This window comes from Gopherus flavomarginatus, chromosome 12, assembly GCF_025201925.1.
Source record: "Gopherus flavomarginatus isolate rGopFla2 chromosome 12, rGopFla2.mat.asm, whole genome shotgun sequence".
Classification (NCBI taxonomy): domain Eukaryota; kingdom Metazoa; phylum Chordata; order Testudines; family Testudinidae; genus Gopherus; species Gopherus flavomarginatus.
Window position 1 is genome coordinate 38,808,300 of NC_066628.1, and position 25,636 is coordinate 38,833,935.

The following is a 25,636-nucleotide window of genomic DNA, read 5'->3' on the forward strand; positions in this document are numbered from 1 at the left end:
GACTCGTATGTTCAGTCCTTCCTGCCCCAGCTTCTACACCTACATGAAACAGCTCATCTAGACTTGGATAAGGATCCAGGTGGAGGAATCTGTCCTTGATCTGTGGCCCCACTCCAATATCCAGGCTGTCTCCACCCACTGGCACTGCCAGTCAGTCAGGAAGCCCAATGGAACAATCCCATTGGCAAGATTTGCCTAGTCCTCACCCATGGCATTGTGCCCTAGTCTGAAACAGCAGCCTGTCTCGTCTCCCCGCCCTCCTTTCCTTGATGTATATTAAGATTTCCCGGCAGGCCCTAACGAGCATACGCCTTCCTTTCTGCACCATGGTTAATGAGGTTTTGTTTTTCCAAACCAGACTGGAAGTAACGAGGCCCTTTGGAGTCCAGCCCCTTCCTAAAGAAAGGGCCATTCTTTTCCCTGGGAAGGGGTGGAGCCAGGCAGAGATGGGCCCATCTTAATGCATTTGGTGGTCGACACTGAAGTTCTCCCTTCCTTTGCAAAGGTCAGCGCTGCCCTGGAACACAAGCTGGGAATGTGACAGGCTCCAAGAGCCACTCAGTTTCGGGGTGAGGCAGAGTGACGGGGAGGAAGGGGTGCACGTGCTGCAGTGACAGCACAGCAGGCAGCAAACGTGGCATTTAGATGCCATCTATAAAAGTTGAAACTTGGCAGGATCTTTACCTTCTCTACTTCACCGTTGGCAACTGGCTCTGGCAAGGGACCTGGGGGACAAGACACAGACATGCAGTTACAAAGAGCCTGCAAAACCCTCTCTTAACCAGCACCCACTGCCTTTATTCGTCCTTACATCCAGGCACCGGGATCCAGGCATCATTGTAGGGGCTGCTTATCCAGCGGCCTCCCAGCTTTGCCCATGCACTGCACCCCAATGGTACAGAGCTAGGGGTAAGGCAGGCTGTGCCATCCTGCAGACAATGCTTTTGCTTGGCTGGCACTGAGACTGCCTTTGTACTGGCCGAGTCAAGTCAGACCCACATTGCTCCCCATAAAACTACCCCTTTGGAGAGGGGATCCGAAACGCAGAGGAAAGGAATGCCACTGCAGCCTCCCTGTGCCAGATCAGCAGCTGCCCAGTGTGCCACTCCCAGTTACCCAGAAAGATCCAATGGCCATTCACTTCCTTACTGCTGGCATGAGAGAGCAGATCCTGTTGTGATCAGAGGTTAGTCCTGGGGGGCAGGGCGTGTGAAGGAAAACCAGCTCGTATTTACTCCTGATGGCAGCCGAAGATTCCCAGCTCTCAAACTGAGCGACACTTCCCACTACGGGATGGGAGCAAATTCACCCCCTCAAGTGAAGCTGGAAACGGTTCTATAGAACAGCCACAGACCAGGAGGAAGCTAGACATTTAAGCACCTCTGAAGACACCCCAGAATCTTCAAGCACCAGCCACTGCTTAAAGCAGAACCCCATATTATTGTATTCACTCCCCGTGGGCGCAGGGCAGACCTTTCATTGCTCCCCCTGGGCACTCAGATCTTTCTGCCTGGAGTAAATAGGCTGGCTCATGCCTCCTGCGGTGTCTCCTCTCCCCTTTACTATGGGAAGTTCAGTTTCCCAGAGAGAAAAGCAGCGAGAAAGCCCCCAAAGCCAGATTGCTAGGCAACCAAGGAGCCAACATCCACAGGACTGCTGGCTCCCGCTCCCCCCGTCTCCAGCCATGGACAAAGCTGCCATTTGCCATCGAGAAGATCCAGCCCCTCTATCCGCCACTGCACCTCAGACCTGCTGTGTCTTCCCTGTCGAAAAAGGAGCATTTTTACAGCAGGATAACGAATGCTGGGAAACCCTAGTGGAGACAAGGCTCTGTAGTTCTCACTGCGATGCAGCGAGGGGACGTGAACCACAGGCAGGGGGCAGAGCACTGACCTCACCTAATGACCTCATGGCAAGGACTTGTCTGCACTAGGATTTTGCAGCAGGATAACCACCACGTGTCAGTTACCTTGTTGTGACCTCCCCGCCCAAACGCCCTTTGTGCAGCAAAGACAAGGACACGTCTCCTAGTCCAGGTGCATGCGCAGAAGGTTAAAACCGACCTTCTCAAATAAACACTAAACCATGGCTGAGCCCAATGCTTAGCTGCAGGCTGTAGAAACACTGAGAACAGGGGCTGTGGTGGGGAAACCACATCCCCGCAGTCCCATACAGCCAGAGCCTCCACTGCAGGGTTATGTCCCAAGTTTGTGTTACTGGGAACAAGTGACTAGTGCAATGAACCCAAGGAGGTGGCTGCTGAAGCAGACCCAGATGTGTGCCCCTAGAGGCATCTTCCATCTCAGTACTTCCCACCACCCCTTATGAGACCCACTTCACTGGTGGATACACTACTGGTGCTGAGGCAAAGTGACCTTCCCAAGGCCATGCAACAAGAGAGTGGCAGACCCAGGAACAGAACCCATCAGCCCTGGCCCCTGTTCTAGCCACTGGACAGCAGGCCCTGTCAAAGTGTTATTGCAAGAAGAACTCAGGTGGCAGGAAAGCTCATGGGAAATGCCCAGAGCAAAAGAAGATAAGACATAACCACCTGCAGCCAGACACCAGGACGGAGGCAAGGAGAGTGGAGGAGGGGATTTTCTTCAAGCCAGCCTAGCCCAGCCTACCCCCCGCTTTAAAGAGATCCTATGCCACAGAAAGCATCACCTTCCAACCTCCCTCAGATCAGCCCCAGCAAGAATCTCAAGGCTCCCTGGGCAAGGCAGGGAACCCAAGCTGAGCATCCGTCCCGGGTGATGCTATTCTGAGGGGCCACTTAGAACATCTCAGTACAGACTCACCTGCAGGGCCAGGCTATTTTGGTGGGGAAGAAGGAGGTTAACAGGATTAATTAAGAGATTCCAGAGAGTTCCCTGCTCCCTCTGCCAGGAAGCACATAAAGAGTCACAGCAGGTGTGACCTAGGAGGTGCCATTCACTTCCTCCCCTCCAGCAAAACAAGGACTTGACGGGAGACCAGCCCACTCCACAGGTGGTGGTGAAGGCTCAGGAGGTATAAATGGCAGACACCTGTATCTAGCTCCTGAGGTTTCCGGCTGGCTCATTAGACTCATGTCAATGTCTGCTCAGAAAACTGATCTTTTCCCTCAGAGCAAAGCACTGGATTCCACTGCTGTGAACCCCTTAGCTCCGCTGACCCAGGCAGCCATGCAATTCTTCTCCGCTACTAAGCAAGATTTATCTTTCATCACAAGCTGGGTTTGGATTTGGAGAGTAAATATACCAGGGAGCATGTTTCAAGCTAAACAACCCCGCCCCCCAGAATTGCTTGTTTTCTTAGGGGTTTTTGAGCCACATTGGACCCAGATCTTCAGAGTCTGGTGGTGGTGGATTTTCTGCTGCAGACCCTACCCGCATACATACACACACAACCAAATCCTGGGTCAGGAGTGGAAAAGAACCTAGTTCTCCAGAACGTGAGCTCAGATCCTCACCAAGTGTTTCCTGCCCTTAACCAAGCAGCTAGCACCCAGCAAAACCCAGCTCTCCTCTGCTAGTTGCTGGCAGACCGAGGGGGACACAGAATTGCCTAATCTGGGCCTACTCCAGCCATTGGAACTGCTGCCGTTTTAGTCCCTCCTGCCTCTCATACAGCCTGGCCAACTTCCATTCTTGTTTGGCATCCGAGGGTTCCGAGCTGCTAGAGGAAATCCAGCTATTGGAACAAGGAGTCTTTAGGCCCAAGAGAAAGCTCTTGAGGCCAGTCACCAGGGCCCAATTAAAACTGGGCTGCTATTTTGTTTGGTGATTATTAGTTTTGCCAGACGCTGAGGTCCTCCTTGCAGACTCCCCAGTTCTTATGCAGTCAGGGGGTTCAAGCCAAGACCCTCGCATGTTCTAGAAGAGGTGGCTTGTGGCAGGGACAGCTGGGCCCTTAAGCCTCCCCAGTGGTAGAATTACATTTTTTTGATACAGTTACTGAAGCATCAGTCCAATGTAAATCTTCGGAGGAGGGGAGTGTGTTCTGCTGGTCTCTGGGATAATGGGTGGGCATGGACCATGAGCTAGAGCCGCCAGCCATGCTCTTGACATGGCCTGCACTCTGATCCGAGAGAGAAAGAAACTGGGCCCCTCCTCTCATAAACCCCGTCAAAGTTTAAACATTTCAGCTATAAAATTCACACAATCCTGGACAGACGCCCGCACAGTTAGGGAGCAGGATGACAGAGTGCAGGGGAACCAGGCAGACAGTACCAGATCGTTCCTCGCTGGCACATAAAAGATGCCAAGGAAGCCAGCAAGTCCCTTGGCTTGCGAGGTAGTTTCCAGCTTTGCAGGCAGAAAGGCTTTAATCTGGCAACTTTTCTTCCCAGCTTCCCACGGAGCTGGCAAGCAAGAGGAGCTGGTGAACCAGAGTGCACCTTGGAAACTAATTACGTGCTGTGGATTAGGAAGAGAGGACACAAGCAGTCAGCACCAAGGGCTGCGTAGAGATGCTACAGAGGTCACGTCTCACCAGGACAGATGTCTACCCTCTCTCATTTTGGACAAGAAATGAAACCACCCATAAGCAGGAAGCCTTCTGTTCCAGCCTCCATCTCCCGCATTAAGCCATCTGTTTGCAGAGAAACTCGCAGCCTTGTCTAGGTAAAACCCACCCCTCCCCAGCACCACACGCAAGCCTAGCACCACGGCTGCTACCCTGTCACCTGTTAAGTGCTCCTCCGAGGGAACGACTTTGCACTTCTTGAAGAACTCATCTGTTAAGCTATCCACCACCAGCAGCTTGGTCTCATCTCCCCCAGCTTTGATAGCCGTCACCACGTCAGAGTGCTGCTTCCCTTCCATGCACTGTCCGTTCACCTGCCGGAAAGGAAATGGGCAGAGTTAGAGGAAAGACCATGAAAGAAGGAGATTTGTACTGAATTACAAGGCTGGCTGTGGGTTAGACAGAAATGCTGATACCAGTCACATGCTGACTATTATTCCATCCAGTTGCTACCGGGCTGGTACGGGAACAGGCAGGCTACTGCAAGGCTGTACATCGTGAGGCATCCCCCGCCCCCAAGCAATAGACACATTCACTCTTGCCTATGTCAGACTCCTTGTTGTCCAGCAGCTCAGAACAAGTGCACCCCGAGCCTGGACAGGTGACAGTCCCCACGTGACAAGGGGAACGGATACTTCACCTATGTTGTGACATTCATCTCTCAGCTCCCGTTGGCCTGTTCCACCCAAATTCTACACTTCAGAAAGACTCTGACCAATTCTCTTATCTGACAGCCACACTTGGGATCCAGGCTGCCCTCAGACAAGTCACCACAAAAATATTCTGGCTGGCCCTATGGGAGGTGGGGAAGCCCTGAGTATTCAGCCCAATATACAAGTGCATGTAGCAATGATGGAGGAAGAATGGGTTCCAATGACACCTTTGCCAAAACCTGCCCAGGAGGAAGAGCAGGTCTGGAAGAAGAGCTGGCCGTGCCACAGAGGTCAGATCTGGGGTCTGACACAAAGATTGGGGCTCTGTAGTCTTGCAAGTTAGTTGCATTTCAGACTCTCTTATGAACATTTCCTGTTTTGCACATGTCTGAGCCTGTCCTAAGCAACCAGTGGACAGCTCCTGAGCGTTACCAGCTCTGAGCTGCACTCCTCATTTCTGAATAGGACATTGACTACATTAACTCAGATGACCCATGCTCCTTCGTACACAGCTGTGCTGAGGTTGCAGCTGATCAGATCTGCAGCTGATGGCAGGAGCGAGAGTCCAGGCTCTCTAAGTACGGAGGCTTTTCATAAGTCCCATTCCTCTGTATAACAACTTAGGGACACGAAAGAAAGCAACCAAGGCTACGTCCACACTAGAAAAGGTTTGCCAACATAACTATTCCATCAAACCCACCTTGTCTAGACATAGCGGATACCAGAGAGTGCTTTTTTGCAACTGTAGCTTGTATCAGTTTGGTGAGCAAAATAACCTATCCAAGCAAAAGCACTGTGATACCACTATAGCTGCATCTACACTAGGGTTTTTGCTGGTACAGAAACATTACATACATACATAAATCAAACCTCTAACCAACACTGTTGTACCAGCAAAAGTTTCCAGTGTAGACCAGGCTCTAGTCATGAATCATAGAAGATAAGCGTTGGAAGAGACCTCAGGAGGTCATCTAGTCCAACCCCCTGCTCAAAGCAGGACAAACTCCAGCTAAATCACTATGAGACACTACAGTGCTTTTAGACTGCAATGGAAACCCCAGGAAAGAAAGAAGAGTCGTAAGCCGTCGTACGCCAAAAACCTGATCTAGTCCCTTCTTACTGGCCTTACATGGCATTCGGTAACTTCAGACTTGCGGCTCGGTCCACATGCTGTTTCCCCAAGCCCAAATGCTCACATGAAATCTACACTTCTCTCCTCCCCCCAGCACCCCACTACTCTACAGCAATGCACACTTGAGTGTGGGGAGCAAGGCTAACCCGTAACTTGCCATTTCACAGCCCCTCCCTGTACAGGGAGCACGAGGTACTGGGGTTGCTAGAATAGGACAAAAGGATTCGACCAGCTGGAGACAATGGCTTTTTAACAGAACGAACTGACAGCCTCACAGCTGACTCAAGGACAGCAGGTCCCACCATGAACATTTAACCTGTTCTCCAAGCGAGCAGCTGGCAGTTTAAGTCATGATGGGGGAGGCGGAAAGGCTGGAGTGACTTGCTGGTGACTGTCCCATCAATGCACTGCTGGGATTCCAGCAGGCTGAGTCAGAACAGTGCTGCAGAGACTTTCACCTGGGAACAGCCTGAAGACAGGGGAAGTGGCTTAGAGACCAGGGCCAGGAAGTCTTTGGAGAGCTCTTTACCATTGGGAATGCCCTCCACATCTGGCACTAGGAAGGTGATGTAGCCTGGAAAAGGGCTTGTTATTGGTTATCCTAGCATGGATGGCAGCCAGAGCTCTGCCACCCTCAAGTCCCTGCAGGTCCCCAAAGCTAGCCTTTCGGGGATTAGCAGAGCAGCCAGCAAAACCCCATTAAAATCAGATTTTCTCTAAGTGTTTAGCGCAAGACTACACAGCAAAGCTGCCAGGAGCGCAGGGCAGCATATGCACACAGGCTGGGCCACAGACCTGTACCAAGAGCATGAGGCATTGTGTACAAACAGGTTGGGGGACAGCTGCCACACGGGCTACTACACACTAACTAAAGAGGCCAGGAAATTGCCTCTGCCATTTCCTGGCATACGTATCAGGGCCTGAATATGCTCAGTGTACTATGCCCTAGAAAAGAAAGCTGCCACACAAGATACACTGCAGATTCATCCTCCTACAGACAGCAGTGAAAGGATTCCTGTTAATGTCCTGGTCCCGGACAGCAATATGTGAGGGAGAGGTGGGTGGGTGTGATCTCCCAGAGACTTCAGTTGTGACTATAGGACGACTGGGCCAGTGTCAGGACTCAAGTCATAGACAGAGCCACACTGCAGAGGCTGATTCTTATCTACTCATTCCTTGATGGATAAAAACAGGCCCCAAGCGAATGGACTGCAAGACTTGAGTTTTCCTTACTTTGCACAGGAAAAGGACGCGCTTCCCATGTTACTAACTCCAGAGGAGAGTCTGGGCCCAGTTCAGATGACTACGCTCACGGGCGCAAGACATGGAATGCAGTATCTTCATGACATTGCCGATCTCCATCCCCCGGCATCCAACAGAGGCCTCTCCCACGCACTGCCCTCTGCGACCTCATCAGAGGTTCCCATGCTTCACCACTCATTCTTTCCTCCTCCCCTAGCTGCACTGCCCCCACCTCCTGAACGTACCTCAATGATGCGGTCTTGCGGACACAGCCCTGAGGATTCAGCCGGCGAGTCTGGATCCACGGCCCGGATGTACTGCCCCGGCTTGGTTTTGTCACTGTGGAGGTTGAATCCATAGCCGTTAGGGCCCTTCTTCATCAGGCAGAGACGAGGCCGCAGCTCTTTCTGCCAGGAAGGAACACACATAAAAGCAGTGGTCAGTAGTCACTTACGCTGCCTCCTGCCCACGATCAGAGACTCAGCCCAGGCCTGATTCAGCACCTGTCCAGAAGCAACGTGGTCTCACAGGACTGGGAGCCAACAGCTGTGCATTCCAGTCTTAGCCCTGCCTGCCATCAAGTAGGTACACAGCACTGGAAAGTCAGCCTTTGTGTCTCCATCTCCTACAGTCTGTCTATACTGCGGTGTAAGCTCAGGGTTTGAACTTGGGCTCAAGCCTAATCCCCCTGCCGGCGACACACAAAGTGTCCTAGCTCAGGACTTGGACTCAAGGTCATAGGACCCCACAGGGTTGGAGGGTCCGAGCCTGAATCAAAGCAGGACTCAGGGTTCAAGCCCCATTGCTTTGCAATGTAGACACAGCCCCACTGACTCGTGCTCTGGGAGTCCACCAAAAGCGTTCCATAATCCCACAGGCTGACTTTGTGTCCCCCAGACAGTCAAGTTTTCCCACACTGCACCATCAACTAGGGGCTAAAGCAGTCACATTTTAGGAGGGTGCAAGGAAGTCTGGGATATGGGTGGTTGGACTCGAGCCCATACAGTACAGATGCTGGAGCCCCAGGCTAGGACCCAGGGTTCAACAACAGGTGTTACAAATGAACGTAGATGATTAAGTCCTAGGTTAAAAAACCCAGGGTCTGCTAACTTGAACTCTACTACACCTGGGCTTCCATTGCAGTGTAAACATATCCCTCGTCTGTAAAACAGACCCAGGAGTCTGCTGCATCACAGAGGAGTTGAGTACTAATTTCTATTAAGTGTTCATAGTGCTTTGAAGACATGAAGTGCAGAGTGTATTATATGAACACTCTTTCCTCTCCCAGGGAGGGCACCCTCCCTGCCCTGGCCTGTCCCACAGATGGATGGCAGGACTCATATTTCATTTCCCAGATGTTTACCTCCAGCTGCAGGATTCAGTGTTGCTTAGAAGCAATTGCCACATGAGGGTGGAGGAACCGACACACCCACCTGGCCTTGAAAGGCAGGCGGCTGCAGTTACTGAAGCCAAGCAGATTACAAAGCATGGGGATTTCTTCAGAGAGGGATCCAAGCACTCCCAGTGCTGCCCAGACGTACTCAGGCCCCAGCTCCGCACTGCTGTTCAAATGGCCGGGCAGGTGAGCATACAGTAAGGTCAGGCCAGAGACTACATCAAAGTGTTCTGTACCCAGGAGCCCCTTCCGATGCCCGAGCTTAGAGGACAGATCCCTCCCTGTTCACACATGCACCCTCTCTTTCATATAAGCACAATCCCCCTTTAGTTGATTTCTTTCCGGGACTCAAGAGGTGTTGAGAGTATCAGAATGAGCCTTAAAAGGGGAACAGATTGTGCTGTTGGACTATACACAGATACAAGTTACAGACTCATCTCCCTGGACAGCCTCTCCCCCAGAGAGGCACATCAGTGATTCTCAGGTGCCATTTCTACTGATTCCCACCTTAAATGCCCTGTTGTCCTGCACCTTTCCTCCACCATCAAACTAGATAACAAGGGAGCAGTGTCAGTGGGGCAACTTCCCACCACCCCAGCAACTAGACCCCCCTGGATCAGTTCTTGGCCCTTCTCTCAATGCTAGATGCTTACGCCGAGAAGCAGAGCCTGCCTTTCACCCTGCTCCTCACACCAGGATCTCTCTGAAGGGCTGAAACCCCACAGTGCACCATGACACTAAGAGGCGTTACTCAAACTTTCCCTTCACAGAGAGGCACGCAGCAGCTTCTGCACCTGCACCGGCAGCGAGCACAGAGCAGTTGGCCTCACAAGCTTGCCCTGATTCCTGCATGAGCGCTGGAGCCCATTTCCCTCCTTGTGGGGCCTCCGAGTCAGCCAGGTGCAACTTCACCAGGAAACATTCAGTTTCCTGGGAGAACTGGGTTTTAGCATCTAAAACAAGGGCTTCTGGCTCAATGCCTGACAGGACAGACGGATTCTCTGGCTCTACTCTAGCTGCAGGGACATTCTCAGCTTGTCTCTAACATCGTCCTATCTACGGGCAGATGCTCTGGATAATTCAGCCCACAGTGTGGACTCAGTGCTATTTGATGATACCCAAGTAGCCAGGACAGCAAGACACTCACTTCATCCCATCTAGCTAGGAGCTTGCATCCCATCCCATCAAGCAGACCTGCCTAGAAAGAGCCACCTGTGGAACAACCAGATTTAATTACTAACTCACGTCTAGAAACCACACCCTGAAAAACTCCTAGGACACACCGCAGCAGCCCATCTGCTTAGCGCACAGGTCACCACGAACACATCACCACAGAGCCAGAGTCCAGTTCCAGGTCTTTAGCCTCATCTCCAAAGCCCTCCATGGAATCAGCCCTTGCTCCCCGAGAATGAGCGCATCACCCTCTCCGTGGCCATGATCTCCTGCAATAGCTACCTTCCACCAGAACTGTGGAACCACCCCTTTCAGAATGAATTTCAAAACGCATTCCCCTGACTTGGGTTTCTTTCAGCAAGCTCTTTCTACACAAACAACAAGGTACTCTACGGCCTAGTCAAGCTATTTCTCCATCTGCTGGAAAGCAAGAGTTTAAAATTGTTTCTCTTTTCAATACACAGGAGGTGCTCAGACACAGTGATGGTGCTACACAAATACCTCAGGATACTTCCAGCTCCTGGCTTGCACTCCCTCTCCCTCGCCTTGCCTCCTTCCCCTGAGAATTGTTAAAACCAGGCAAAAGTCTGAATAGCCCCACAACATTCAGTGGCCCAGAAGAGATCCGTCTGCCAGACATCTCTGAAGAGCTGAAGCAAGCCCATCCCTGGAATTCAATTCCTCATGTGCAGTCAGACCTCTGCTAAAGGAGAAACATCAGTTTCCAGTGTCACTCCAAGCTCAACCTCCCCCCCCGTGTCCTCCACTCCCTTTCTATTGCATGCCAATAGCCACGCTGCTGGATACAACTGAATTCAGTGGCCCAGCTTGGTGGGTATGTGGGTCACAGTCAAGCCTGTGTTTATTGAAACCAGCGTTATATTTACAGTAAAGCTCTGAGAGGGACAGAGTGGGGAGGAGGGAGAGGATGAAGTGAATATCAAGCTTCACTGGCTCTCAAACCAGACAGACCAATTACCTGTCCTGAAACTACCCACCAGCAGTTCAGCAAGAACAGAACAATCAGTGACAGAACAGCTTTCCCTGAAGGATCTCAGAGCACATTAATCGCACTTAACACCTGGGTAATGTAGGTACCACATTACAGATGGTAAAAAAGGCAGACACCTTGGGGCTTGCCTAGAGCAGTGGTTCCCAAACTGGGGTTTGCAAAATGTTACAAGGGGTTCTCAGGAAAAAATATCCTAATGGCAGACAGAGCTGTCCCTAGGCACCCTGGGGCCTGGTCTTCCAAGAGCTAAGCAGATCAAAGCAAGCATATCTACCACACAGAGGAGATTTAAAACTTCAAGACTCCTTATAAGAAATGTAAAGGGAGGGGGATATTTTTTGCTGTTTTTTTTTAAATTAAATAGGCAGTTAGTGTTATTTTAAAATTATTATGAAGAACAAGTTTAAGCTTTGTTGTAACGTGTGTGTTTGTCTGGACTGCTCAAGACCTGAATGCTTGTGTAGGAGGAACTCTGAGTTGGCTTCTTAAATACCTTCCTGCTGTTTCACATCTGATACTCCTTGAGGAAACATAGGAGCATTGTCTTATAGCAGGCTTATTCAAAGTGATACAAGCTATGAAAGTGAGATCTTGGAAAACTGTTGCCGTTTTCATATTGCAATAAAAATATTGTAACAAAATAATAATTAATAATAAATAGTGTAATACGCCGGTCATAAAAACAAATTTTACATATCCAAGATTACTGCTTTTGTAATTTATACTCAGGTAAAGGAGAAAATCCCTGGAAATATTCATTTTTAGGAGGGGGTTCGTGAAACTGAACGTTTTAGTGAAAGGGGTTCACAGGTTGTTAAGTTTGGAAACCACTGGCTTAGAACAACTCTGCAAGTCTTCAACTGAATGCTGGTGTTCCAACGACACCAAGTCCCTGCTCTAACTACTAGGGAAAACTCTTGGTGACTGCAAAATTCGAAGAGAGGCCAAACTATGGTGCAGTCAACACAGGTGGTAAAACATAACATTTCTCAGGAGACACAAAGAATATCCAGCTCCCCGGAGATTTAGAGTGTCCCCCACCCCACAGCCTTCCTCCACTGCCTTTATGTGGAGATCAAAACTGCTTCTGAAGCAGACTCTTAGTGAGGAACAAACTCTAGAAATGCCTGTTGACACTTGCCCCGAAATGCTGCACAGCGGATGGGTGGATTTGGAGCTGCTTGTAATAATCCATGAATATTATTAACCTGGCCATTGTCTGCTTCATGCATATAGTGAGTTAATTCACCAGCAGCGCTGTCACGAAATGCACCCAGGAAGCGTGGTGTGGAGAGGTGGAACAGAATATACACTTCTCAGAAAGAGCCTTTGTGATTCAGGAACCTCTTGTGCTAACTGGCAGAGAGCATGGGAGGCACAGAACTTTTCTTGGATCCCAAATATATGTACAATAAATCACCAAAGGGTGGCATGTAAGGTCTATGCCAAGAGCTCACCAATCATCATAATCATTGCTAAATGCATGGATGGATAATTACAAGGTTCAGAGTAGCAGCCGTGTTAGTCTGTATCTGCAAAAAAGAACAGGAGTACTTGTGGCACCTTAGAGACTAACATGCATTAGTCTCTAAGAACAGGAGTACTTGTGGCACCTTAAGAGACTAATGCATGTTAGTCTCTAAGGTGCCACAAGTACTCCTGTTCTTATTGTATGGATAATATTTATGAAGCTACATGTCTATACTGGAAACTAAAGCATTGAATTGAAGGCAGGTCACCAGGAGGTGAGGTGCCTGGGACAGGTTCTGGTCGGCAGGGGGTAGTAGATGCGTATCTCTCACTCTGGCCATTGTCTCTCTCACAATGGAAGTCTATTAGCACGTGTTGTCACCACCAGCTAATCAAGATTGCAAAATCAACAAGAGATGGCAGAATCTACAGAAAGGAACACAGAGTGGGAGGGTATCCAGCTTATGAATAGGGCTCAAAGGACTGTTTGATATATCTGGGGTTGCAGGGAGAGACACCGAATCCTCCACTGAGGAGGCAAGCTGGCAGAGTGGCTAGCTTCAGGAAAAGGGATCACAGCCTGCCTGGCTGAAAAACCACTGAAAAGACTCTGGAGTGAGCCTAGCTCTAAAAGACGCGAAGGTATCTAGTGAAATAAGTCTAGGTTCTAGAACGGGTGTTATGGTTTTATTTTACAGGGAGGTTGTGGAATCTCCATCATTGGAGGTTTTTAAGAGCAGATAAACACCTGTCAGGGATGGTCTAGATCAACAGTTCTCCCAGCCAAAGGGAGGCATGGGAGTGTGTCAAGGGAGGCACAAGCTGTGTGCTTGTGCAGAAGGGCCATGCACACCCAGGAGGCAGGGATAAAGTGGACAGCCAGCACCCCACTGCCCTGGGGCTGACAGCTGGATCCCCACCATGCGGGCTTGGGCTCTCCTTCCCCCACCGAGAGGCAGCCTGGGCTCGGGCTCTTCTTCTGGAGGAGGTGGGGCTTCAGCTGTCAGCCCCAGGGTGGCAGCAGCCACTCAGAAGTAAGGGTGGTAATGGGGCACTAGGTCTTGACAAGTATCAGTTTTCACATTGCCACCCTTACTTCTGTGCTGCTTTGGGGGGGGGTGTGTAAATGACAGACATAAAGAAGGGGGACCCGATCAAATAAGTTCGAGAACCATTGCTCTAGATAATACTTAGTGCTGCTGTGAGTGCAGGGGACTGGACTAGAAGATCTATTGAGGTCCCTTCCAGTCCTACACTTCAATGGCTGCACAGAATCAGACTTTCCACTATTTCTACTTGCTGTCATTTGAATCTTTGATAAACAGACATTTACTGGCTTTTACTACGAACTTACTGAAGTGCTGTATGTTAAGAGGAGGGGTGATCTGAGATGGAACCAGTAAACTGGGGAGAACAGCTTCTCTGGGAGCAGTGAATCTGTGAGTGTGCAGTGCAACAGGGGCTGGACACACCAGGGGGCTGCGGAGATTGAGGTTGAGGCGTGCCCATCACTAACCTGCCAAGGGACTTCGGAGCCTGTGTAGGCCGAGAAGGGAGGGCTTGTATTGTCTGTGGCCAGCAAAGTCAGGGCGCTGGCCTACAACTGGTAGACACATGGCTTCCACGCACTGAGGGTAGATGGTAACAAGGTGCCTCAGTGCCAGGTACCCTGGGAAGCGCCCTGCTGCTCACTCTGATACTCTGATTTCACACCCAGTGTTGCTCAGACTGGGTTTGGACCACAAGCCCATGAAACTGAAAGCAAACAACTTTGGCTGGATTGGAAGAGTCCCTCCAGCTCAGGGGGACAGAGAGCTAAGGCGAACCCAGACTCCAGAGGTCAGGGGCCTGAGCTAAGACAGGCCTGTCTAAGACTCTAGGTAAGACAGACCTGCATGTAGCAACCCTGCTTTGAAATCCTCTCTCAGTAAAGTTACTCTTCTCTCCTGGGGTTAAAGGAACAATACCTTTGCTTTAAGAAGGCTGGGTGGGTCACTGCATTTATTGCCAGTCACAAGCTCCTGAAGGGAAGATTTCCAGGTGCCGGGAAGCATGGTCGATGCCTGGGGCTGGTAGGCCAGGACTTGGCATTAGGCTCCCTCTGCACTACAAGACAGGGCTATGATTCCCAGTGCACGTAGACAAACTCGTGTGAATTCACCTGAGCTAGCATGCTAACATAGCTGCGGTAGCATGGGCAGCGGTGGCATCCTGCCAGCCACCCTGAGCAGAAACCTTGCCTGAATCCCATGGGTACGTCCTTGGGGCTGCTAGCACAGTACTGCCACCACTGCCCACGCTCCCATGGCTACACTACTTTAGCATGCTAGCTCACAGGAGAGCGGGCGTGAGTACGTCTGTAGAACCCGGGAATCAGACCGCCAGTTCACAGCACAGGCTTAGCCCAAGAGTGGGAGAATCGTGTGGTCCCACTCCAGTAAAAACACTTGGTTTTATCTGTGGGGATGCCCCCAAAGACCAGAAAAGGGTCAGAGATTCAGCTAGCCCTGTAACCATAACAGCGACCATCTGATCTGAACAGTGATCTAGACAGTGTCAAGCAAACCCTGCACAATACCCTAAGCTCTAGCTTAGACACTAGGAGACTTAGTGTCTGCAAAAGCATGCAGTCAAATGACAACAGTACTTGGCACAAGACCCCCTCTCCCACCCGTAAGGGCTGATATATTCAAACACTGTGGGCTGGTGCCATGCTGGCTTGGGGATTGCAGCACCATTTCCCAGCACGTGCAGCTGTTACTCTCTGGACCTGGGGATGATGGTAAATCCCTGACCTACCTACCTACCCATCATACTTCTCACGTTTCCTCACTGCGATACCTAGCCACCAACACCAGCAATTAAGATTTGCATTCAAGTTTATTATTGCAAGCTGCAGGACCGCATTCTGGACTCTGCCCTTTCCCTCCTCGTAATTAGACTGCTCTTGTTTGTTCCTTTTTTTAACATTGACTCATGAGCTTCTGCTGTTGGGAGACTTGTTTCCACTAGCTGAACAAGTTGTGCCCCTGCTTCCAAAATGCAGCCTCTTGCTCATCAGAGGCCAGTTCCCTAGTATCCTGAAGTTCCAAAATCAAATAAGCCTCAGGAGGAGTCTAACCAAAGGGACCTCTTGCTGCCAATGCATCCAGCCTGGGATTCATGCAAGATTGCTGGAAAGAAGCCGCTCTCCCTGCCTCTGCTGCACCAGCTGGCACAGAGCTCATAAGGCCAGCAGGGCAATGCACAGTAGTTCCTTCATGGTAGTGGTATAGAACAGGGGCCCTGGTCTAAGGGGGGTGGAAAAATGCCATGAGCAGTGCTTAGTCTGCCTCTTACCGAGGACAAATCACAGCAGAGTCTTGAGCAAGACGTCATGTTTACCGGATCTCCTGCCCCAGCTTGTTGCCAGTGTGAGAGAGATGGCTAAACTCTGTGTGCGCGTGCACACCCCCCTCTGCTCTGCTGGCACAGGGAGCAAGTTACTTCCCACCAATAACTCCAAACAAAGCTGGGAGGCCGGGTTATTCCCACCACAGGGAGCGCCCGGAGCCAGGACTCAGCCAGGAGCTGGGAGGTGTGGGGAGAGGACTTTGCACAGGCATGGCTGGTGCGGCCGAGTCCCGTGGGCGGTTTATAAATAAGTCATTAATATATTCATTACATTTCCTCTGAAAGGCAGGATCCTTCATTAACTCAGGCCTCATAACAAGCCTGCCCAGCAGGGGGTCAGGGCCTTTGAAGGGGATGAATTTAAAGACCAGAGTTTTTCTGGGAGGTGGGGGGTTTTATGAGCCGCTGAAAAATTCATTCCATCTCCTCCCCGCAACCCCGGGCTATGGAATGTATTCCCCAGTGCCAAGTTCACACCGGTCATTTCCCTGCGCTGCACTGCCCCTGCCATGGCAGGGGCTGCCTTTCTAACAGGCCTCTCAACTGGTTTCAGTCAGCTTCAGAATTGAAGGGCCTCAGGCCTTTTCAAAGACAGGAAGGTAAGACAACACCCGCCACAAAGGACACACAACCAAACCCTCTCCTCTGAAGGCTGAGCCCACGCCGTTGTTCTCAAGCAGCTCGGTAGCCAAGAAACCATTTCCACTGCTCGGAGTTTTGCTCATGCCATTCTACTCCCATGAGAACGCAGCATTTCCGCTGCAGCCTCTGAAGACAAAATGTATCTCCTGCTACCATGTCCGTGGGACTCCCCACTTCCTGTGGGCACACTCAGCCGGGATCCCCAGAGATGGGTATGGAGGGATAGGTTAAAGCAAGATCCAGAGATCCTAGATAGGGAGGGGACCCACAAATCCAAGATACCCCAAGGCAGGGCTACCATCAGACAGTGGTAAGCTCTGCCCTGGGGACTGGGGAACAAGAGGCAGCATTGGCAGAGCAGGGAGCCTGGAGTGCTACTTTTAGAAAGGGAAGGGCCTTTGCTGGAGTTGGATCTGGGCCTCATTTAGCCCCGATCCACCTTTGTGGACAGGCTGTATCTAGAGCAAGAGTGGGCAAAGTTTTTGGCCCGAGGGCCACATCGGGGTTGTGCAACTGTATGGTGGGCCGGGTAGGGAAGGCTGTGCCTCCCCAAACAGCCTGGCCCCTGCCCCCTATCCGCCCCCTCCCACTTCCCACCACCTGACTTCCCTGCTCTCAGAACCCCCAATCCATCCAACCCCGCTGCTCCTTGTCTCCTGACCGCCCCCTTGCAGGACCCCCACCCGCTATCCAACCCCCCTGCTCCCTGTCTTGACTCCTATCCACATCCCCAACCTCTGACAGCCCCCTTGGAACTCACCCCCTCCAACTGCCCTCTGCTCCTTATCCCCTGACCATTTCCTCTTGGGACCCCCAGCCCTTAACTGCTGCCCAGGATCCCACCCCCATATCCAACGCCACCCCTGCCCTGACCCCTATCCCCACCCCTGCACCCCTGACAGGCTCCCTGGGACTCCCACTCCCAACCTTCCCTGTTCCCCATTCCCTGATCACCTCCCCAGAACCTCTGCCCCATTCAACCACCCTCTCCTCCCTGACTGCCCCCCCAAGACCCCTTGTTCCCTTACTCAACCCCCCCACTCCCCGCCCCCTTACCAGCAGCAGGAGCTTGCAGCTGCGACACCCGGCCAGAGCCAGCTGCGCTCTCTATGCTGCTCAGCAGGAGCGGCGGGCCAGAGTGCAGCCCGTGCAGCTGCAGGAGAAAGAGGACAGCGGGGGAGAGGATGGGGACTAGATGCCCTGGCCAGGAGCTCATGGGCTGGGCAGGACGGTCCCGCGGGCCATAGTTTGCCCACATCTGATCTAGAGCCAAGCCAGAGGCTGATTGTACACCAGCCCTTGACTGATGCCCTAAAACCACTCAGCACTCTTTTAGCCAAAGGTTTTAAACTGTCCAGCTCTCTTGGTTTAAGTGTGGGGGAGGGTGGGTGTCTGCCCACTACGGATCAGATATCAAGGTAAAAACTTTTCTAGACTTAGGGTAAGATCTTCAGAAGCTCCAAGGTTCCACTAAAAGTCAGTGGGACTTAAATCCCAAAGCTACTTCAGCACAGACAGGGTGAGACTGTTTGTACTCATAATACGAAGCTAGACAGGCCTCTTGGTGAAGGACGCGCCGATCGCCATTTGCAACAGGCATGTTTGCAACAGTGTTTCTGAACTTTTTGTCCTGCATTTGTTCAGTTCTTTGCACACTGGGTCCCTGGGCCATGACTACGGCTCATGAACTCTGTTGCAATACAAGTAATAAATAGCAGCACCTAGATATGAAGGTGTCCTTCACCATAGTATCTGGTAACACTTCACCTGACCAGTTCCAGCAGTCACAAACAAGCTTCAAATCTCAAGAGGGGGGCTGGTTCTCCAGAATGTAGGACAATGGCCTGGAATGACACAGTCCAAGAGAGAGTAATATGGAAAGCTACAAATGATGGGGTATCTTCTCTTACAGAACTTTTTCTCTACCTATAGTCCCATGCTTCAACATTCCCAGCAAAAAGTCTACTTCCCAGATCTTGCTAATTACCATCCCCACTGTAGCCATGCTCTCATCTTAGCCTATAGCCTTAGAGCCTTCATGGACTGACACCATCCACACAATTTGTTAACCTGGGGAACTTACTGCCATAGGTTAGTAGAATTGAAAGGGGGATGGATTTGTTATATGGATAATGAAGATATCCAGTTGACATACCATTTTTTTTAAATTAACACTATAAGCCCTCATGCCCTTGTGCACAAGCCAATCACTCAGTGACAGGGCTGGTGAGAGACTCCCTACTATGGGCAGCTCATTCTACCACCATTCATTGTGAAATTTTTAACACCTTCCTCAGAGAGGAAGGATGGAGCAGTTAGAACACCAGCTTGGGACTTGGGAGACCCAGGGTTAGTTCCCTGCTCCACCCCAGGCTTCCTGTGTGACCTTGGGCAACTCACTTGGGATCAGACTCTTACGAGAATTTAGGCACCCAACTCCCATAGTTATGAGCTAGGTACCCACACACCTTTAAAAGTCTCCCCCTTAGGCTCTCTGTGCCTCCGTTCCCATTTGTAAATGGGAGATGATCCTTCCTTACCTCACCATGCCCTGGAGGTGCTCAGATGCTACCAGAAGGGGAGCCATACAAGGACCTAAGACTAGACTAGACATCCTCTGAAGCACGTGGCACAGGCAGCTGTCAAAGATGGGAGGCTGAACCAGTGGTCTGACTCAGTATGACAATGCCTACGTTCCTAGAATAATCCTCCTCCGAGGACAATTCTAGGTGACTTTTTTTTTTTAGCTGTTACAATCAAAGACTAATTTCCTTTCCCCTCAATTCCTGGTACATGTTGACTTGCCATTAAAATACTTGATAAAGAAACTGTTGCCCATTTTGCACAAGAAACAATCCACTATCTAAAGGTCACCTTCAAACAGGATCTTTGATGCACCTTTGTGACCACTAGGACTGTTGCCTGTGTTATTAAAATCAGTCTCAGCTCCCCCAGACTCTAAATTCCCTTTAACCATCAAACGCAAAGCAAGCCTTAGCGTACAAGTTCTCTCTCTTCATACCAGCCAACCAGCTAAACTGGATGCTGTGCATGCTTTTCAGTTCCCTGTTGTACGCCAAGGAGTGTATTGCAGTTGTCCCTGTGATACAGCCATCTCAAAGTATAGGAGGTGTAAAGTGACCATTGTCAGATTCTGTGAAACATGCATGTTTGTATTGTGTTGCATTTGACAAACAGAATGACACCATGCTAGAATGGGCAGGACCATTCATCCTGATTTGGGGAACTTCCTCACTTGAGAGCCACAGCTACCATCTACACTGCAGTGCATCCTAGAGGCCTCATTGAGATTCTCCCCCACTCCGCTATAAGGGACAGTCCCTACAAGAGCATAGAGTCTAACAAGGTTGATTTTCTCAACCTTTGTGTTGCATTGGTGCTCAGTTTTGTGCCTGGAACCTACTGTACCAAAATGCGAATTAGAGCCAAAGTCTCCTAGATTGACCACACCTGGCTCTTCGCCCACATATTGTATCAAGAAGCACCCTGACAGAGCGAGAAAGAGGGTGAGAAAATGTCTTTTATTGAACCAACTTCTGCTGGTGAGAGAGAGCTCTTCCTCTGTGCAGCTCCAAAGCTTCTCTGTCTCACCAGCAGAAGCTGGTCCAGTAAAAGATGTTACCTCACCTACCTTGTCTCTCGAATATCCTGGGCCCAACATGGCTACCACAACACTGCAGGAAAACACCTTTGACAGAAACTCATTATGCCCACAGTGCCCCTTCAAGAACCTTGAAAGTTCAAGATGCTCTGGCTTCTTGCCCTGCATACTAATCTCACTACAATGCTGTGCTCTGAGCAGAACGTACCATGATAGAACAAACACGCAGAACAAGTCCCTTCAGGAATACGGCTTGCTTTTGAAACAAGAGTTGGGCTCTTCCTCCCATCTCAGATTCCTCCTCCACGGTGGAGACTCAGGGTTTGACACTGGTTAAGCAATAAATCCCAGCAAAAAGGAAAAAAAAAAAAAGGGTCAGCAAGTACCCTAGCATGACTCCAGCACTCATCCTCTGGGCCCATGTCCATACCCTCATGAGTTCTAGGGCACGAGCAAGAAGAGACTCAACCCTCAGAAAGACTTTCCCATTGCTAAGACTGAAATTCCTGCTGATATGATGGTGCAAAGGAAGACCTGCTGAACCCTCCCCCACCCTCTTAGAAACCAACACAGACTCTTCCTTCCTGAGCACATCAAACTGTCAGCAAGAGACACATGCAAGGACAACAAGTTCCCCACCTCCTTTCTCCCTGCAGAACAGGGCATCCCCGTGAACCCAGCATCATGGAATCCAGGTGCCGGTTTAAATAGGATCAGCGACACACAATACACTCTTACTTTAGGTCCCCAATGTAACAGTCACCCCACTGTAACAAGCTGTCTTACCCTTGGAAAGCTGGATGCCTGGGGCCCAGCCAACCCTGATTACTAAGGAGCCACACCTGGGTGTGCATCAGGTGACTTCCCTATCAAGAGGGGCAGGAGGCTGCTGTAAAGTGCGGGGGCGGGAGCTGTGGCAAAGACTGAGGAAAGGCTCCTGCGGGGAGGACCCAGAGACCAGTAGAGTTGCCCTAGCGGGGAGGCTAGCAGTAGCCTGCTAAAGCAGGAAGGCCCTGAGACACCAGGTTAGTTTGAGGCTTATAAGATGGAGGGAAGATTTTTTGGATTTCAATTTAAACTTGAAGTTAATAAACTAGACCTTACAGGAGGGCTGCTGTTATTGGTATTTGTAAAAGCCTCGTTTGGAATTTATTGTGGCACCAAGAAGGAAAACTGAGGCAAGGGGCCACTCGCAGAGCTGCCCTGGGGCCACTCGCAGAGCTGCCCTGGGGCCACTCGCAGAGCTGCCCTGGGGCCACTCATTTCCAGCCAGCACGTACCTCTCTCTAACATTGACACTGGATGCCTGGGCCCACATTTAAACCATTTCCCAACACTTAAGACCAGAGAATTTGCAGCCACCTGGTAAGAATCAAGCTCACGTTCCAAACCCAAGCTACAGACTGGCTTGGGCTAGTACCCAGTACGCTTTCGGATATTATTTTGAAGAGGCCTTTCCTGCATTGAAACTGTGCTAGCTGGAGCTCTGCCGGAGAGCTGGCCCATCATAGCACTTCCGTCTTTGCTTGACAGCAGTTTTGTAACCCAGGTGTAATTCATGAGGTTCAGCCTCCACTTTGCATAGGGTCTTATTAACAGTGGAGTGCAGATGGCTGCATGAATTATCCACCTGGAGCCTGACTCTGTACAACACAGAGATGCAAACGGCATCTTTGCAATATGCAGTTGTACTGCGCAGTTACGAACAGTCAGACTGACTTGAGATGCATTTTATGCTCCTCCACGTCTGCTCTGTGACTCAGGAGAGAGTTTCTTAGCATTGTAGGTAGAGATTTTAGCTTCGCTGTTTCTCCCTGCTTCTAGGTTTCAAAAGCCAGCTGGGAAGTCAGCAGCAATCCCCCCTCATTCCTAGCCATGCCTCGCATTACATCCTCATGAGAAACTCATGATTCCATTCCCTAGGGGATCACACGTGGTACAAAGAGAGCTGCAGTTTGACACTAGCTTGAGAGATGAAGGAAGCTGGATGGCTGCTTGAATTGGCGGGTGTTACTGAAAGCTTTGCTACTGTTAAAATCTGCACCCTGACCGCTGCCAAGATGGGGCGGCTACAGTCTGTAACAGGTCAGGATGCAGCATTAGCAGCTGCCGCCTGGCTCAGAAAGCAACATGTGGTTTTCAGACACCCACATGTTGCTTCAGCACTTGGCAGGAAGCGCAAGTGCTCTGAGCAGAACGAGCAGGGCCCACTACTTACAGTTGCACCTCAAGTCGTTACGCAAGTAGTTGCTCCTAAGGCTGCAGCAGAGGCTGGACCAGAGAGGATACATTCTCTCTCGACCTCACTCATAAATAGCAGGGCCCAATTTCAGTCATTCTGCAAAGAGAACCAACCCCTTCTCCCAACAGTTTTATGGTTCACTTGGCTGAGTCAGCTCCCATTACAACCTTATCATTATGCAAATAATCTTCTGTCCCGTTGAGAACCTCGGTGGAGAAAGCAGAAGTGCTGGTCCTGCTTAGGAACTGGCTGCTGTCTCAGCTCTGCAAGGCCAGGGACGCTGGACCATTTAACAGCTTTCACAGCCAGGCTTCTCTAGTGCTTGAGTTTCAGAGGTGCTAAGGGCCTGCAGCTTTCCTTGGCTTCAGAAAGAGTTGGGGGAGGAGGAGAGATCAGGCCCCAAGCACCAGGAATAGGACGTGAAAGTTTCTAGTTCTACAGTTTATAGTCCACATTGGTATTTTTATTGTGTTTATCATATTGATTATGAATCACTTCACTGCCCTTGAGAACTCTGATGGGGGAAACTTTTATCAAGTTGTTACAGCTGCAGGAAATGGAGGGTCAAGTTCAAGGCCATTTGTGCTTATTTAAAGAGCCAGTTCATGTAGTTTTTAAAGATTCCAAAAGGGGACTGGTGACATTTCTGGCCCTCGTGCACTAACGAAGTGTGTGAACCTAAGTTTATAAGCAACCTTGCACCTATGTGCCAAGTTACATACTGGAATAAGCTAACCCTCTTGGTCTGTGATCACACCAGCGTGACAGCTGGGGCTTCTCCCCTCCCCAACATAAGGCCAAGGGACAAGCAAAGAATGTGTTCAGCTCTTCAGGGAGTCTTGCATATCACCTTAGAGTGTCCCAGTTTGGACAATTCAGAGCAGAGGTTTGAGGTAAAATTTTCAAAAGCACTTCAGTGACTTAGGAATCTAAGTTCCATTGACTTTCAGTGAGAATTAGGCTCCTAAGTAACTTTTGAAAATAGGAATTGCCTCCAAGTGATGGAGGAGCCTTTTTTAAAACTATGTTTGTGCTCTTAACCAGCGTGGACTCCCTTTTGAGTTCCCATAGGCCAGGGGTCCCCAACATGGTGCCCATGGGCGCTATGGCGCCTGCAGGGGCATCTAAATGCGCCCGTGTCCTGGCCGGCAGTGGACCATCCACTGAAATGCCACCGAATTTCTGTTGGCATTTTGGTGGCGGCGCCTCTCGATGACGTCACTTTTCAGCAGCAAGTGGCATCATCGAGAGGCATCGCTGCCAAAACGCTGCAGAAATTCGGCAGCATTTCAGCAGATGCTCCACCACCGCCATGGTCCTTCGTCTGGTGCCCGCCAGATGAAAAGGTTGGGGACCACTGCCATAGGCTGTGAGGTCTGAACTCTGCTTCAGGTTCAATATTCATCAGTTTACAAGATCAGATCTAAGAGCAAGGTCCTGATCACTTGTCCTTAGAAGTCTCATAGCCTGGTCTACACTTGGGGGTGGGGGATTGACCTAAAATACGCAACTTCAGCTACGAGAATAGTATAGCTGAAGTCAACATATTTAGGTTGACTTACCACAGTGTCTTCATGGTGCTGAATCGACTGCTGCTGCTCCCTCATCAACTCCGTTTGCACCTCTCGCGGCAGTGGAGTACTGGAGTGTGCTTGGGGATCCATTTATCACGTCTAGACTAGATGTGATAAATTGACCCGAGAGATCGATCATTACCCGCCAATCCTGCCCATAGCACTTCTCTCAGGACTACTTTAGCAACTGTGTATCATTCAGACAGTGGCTAACTTTCCGTGGTCAGCAAAGAGGTCCATCAAGAGGGCTGAGTGAACACCTGATTTTTTTCAGTTCACTGGCAGTGCCAAGAAATAAAAGTTGGGTTCAGGTCAGACCAAATTTGAAAGAGTCCAAGAAATTTCAGCCAGTCAAAAGAGTTCATCTACTATTTGCTGAACAAAATACAGCCAGTTCTATCCACCAAGCCATCTAGCCCCACTCCTAGGCTGATTTTCTAGGCCTTTGTCCAGTCACATTGGGCATGTCCCAAGCAATGGGAGCTTCTACCATTTCTCTGTAGAATAATCCACCAGTTCTCCTCATTAGCAATGTTTCCCGCCATATTCATCCTAAATGTTCCTTTTCTAACTGGAACCCCCTTACTCCTGAACATGCCCCCTTCATATCACTCCCTCCTGGATGTTTACACCCTACCACCTGGAGAGACTTTTACATTCAGACGCTATAGATAAGGCGGTCCCAAACTTGGTTTGCGGTTTCTTCAGGGTAAGTCCCTGTTAGGCCGCAAAACTCTTTGACTACCTGGGCGTCCACAGGTCCAGCTGCTCGCAGCTCCCAGTGGCCGCGGTTTTCCATTCCTGGAGCTCCCATTGGCAGGGAACAGTGAACTGCAGCCACTGGGAGCTGCGAGTGGCTGTACTCGCGGATGCTCAGGTAAACAAAGCATCTCGCGGCCTGCCAGGGACTTACTCTGAACAAGCCATGAACTAAGTTTGGGGACCCCTGCTACAGACCATCTGTTGTTGCCTGTCTTACAATGTAAGTATAAGCTCCTTGAGGCAGGGATCATCTTTTTGTTCCATGTTTGTAGAACGCCTACATTAATGGGGTCCTGGCCCAGCCCTGAGACTAAATAATACAGTGAGGAGCACCATAGAAATGCCTATTCATATATAGGCAAAGGTTTTTCAAAGTGCTTTCAGATCCAGCTGGAGGGGAGGAACAACCATTAGAAATGTGCTGTAAGAGTCAAGGTAACAGAGCCCTCCCCCTGCTCCACTCCTGCGATCTTAGGGCTCCCTAGACCTTACACTGCGAACAGCCCCAGTCTGTCTCAGCTCCGAGTTAACACAGGGAGGAATGTTTACTCCATTCCAAGGAGTTATGGCATCGCAGGGGAGGGGAGCCAGACAAAAGCACAAGTGTGTTTGTGGAGGGGGCTCTCAGAAGCAGAGCTCCCCATCTCTGGACTCTGCTGGCTGAATACAGCAGGTTTCCCCTCCCGCTCCCTAGAACAAAGTGAGCCAAGTACCAGCCAGTCAGTGTATGCCAGCCTGCCCTCCTGCCAGAACGGGCCTTGAGCTCATTAAGCAAATAAAGTCAAGTCCAGCCCAATAAAGCAAATAGGACTCT

General features: G+C 50.4%; 1 protein-coding gene across 1 annotated transcript in view; it reads right to left on the reverse strand.

Annotated features, from left to right (window-relative positions):
* NHERF1 (NHERF family PDZ scaffold protein 1) overlaps positions 1–25,636 on the reverse strand; it is a 36,334-nt gene that overhangs the window by 3,744 nt on the left and 6,954 nt on the right. The window contains exons 2-4 of the mRNA XM_050920851.1: positions 7,782–7,943; positions 4,670–4,823; positions 685–725 (exon numbers count right to left, since the gene is read on the reverse strand). Of these exons, the coding sequence (XP_050776808.1) occupies positions 685–725; positions 4,670–4,823; positions 7,782–7,943 (357 nt within the window). The remainder of the gene's footprint in view (positions 1–684; positions 726–4,669; positions 4,824–7,781; positions 7,944–25,636) is intronic.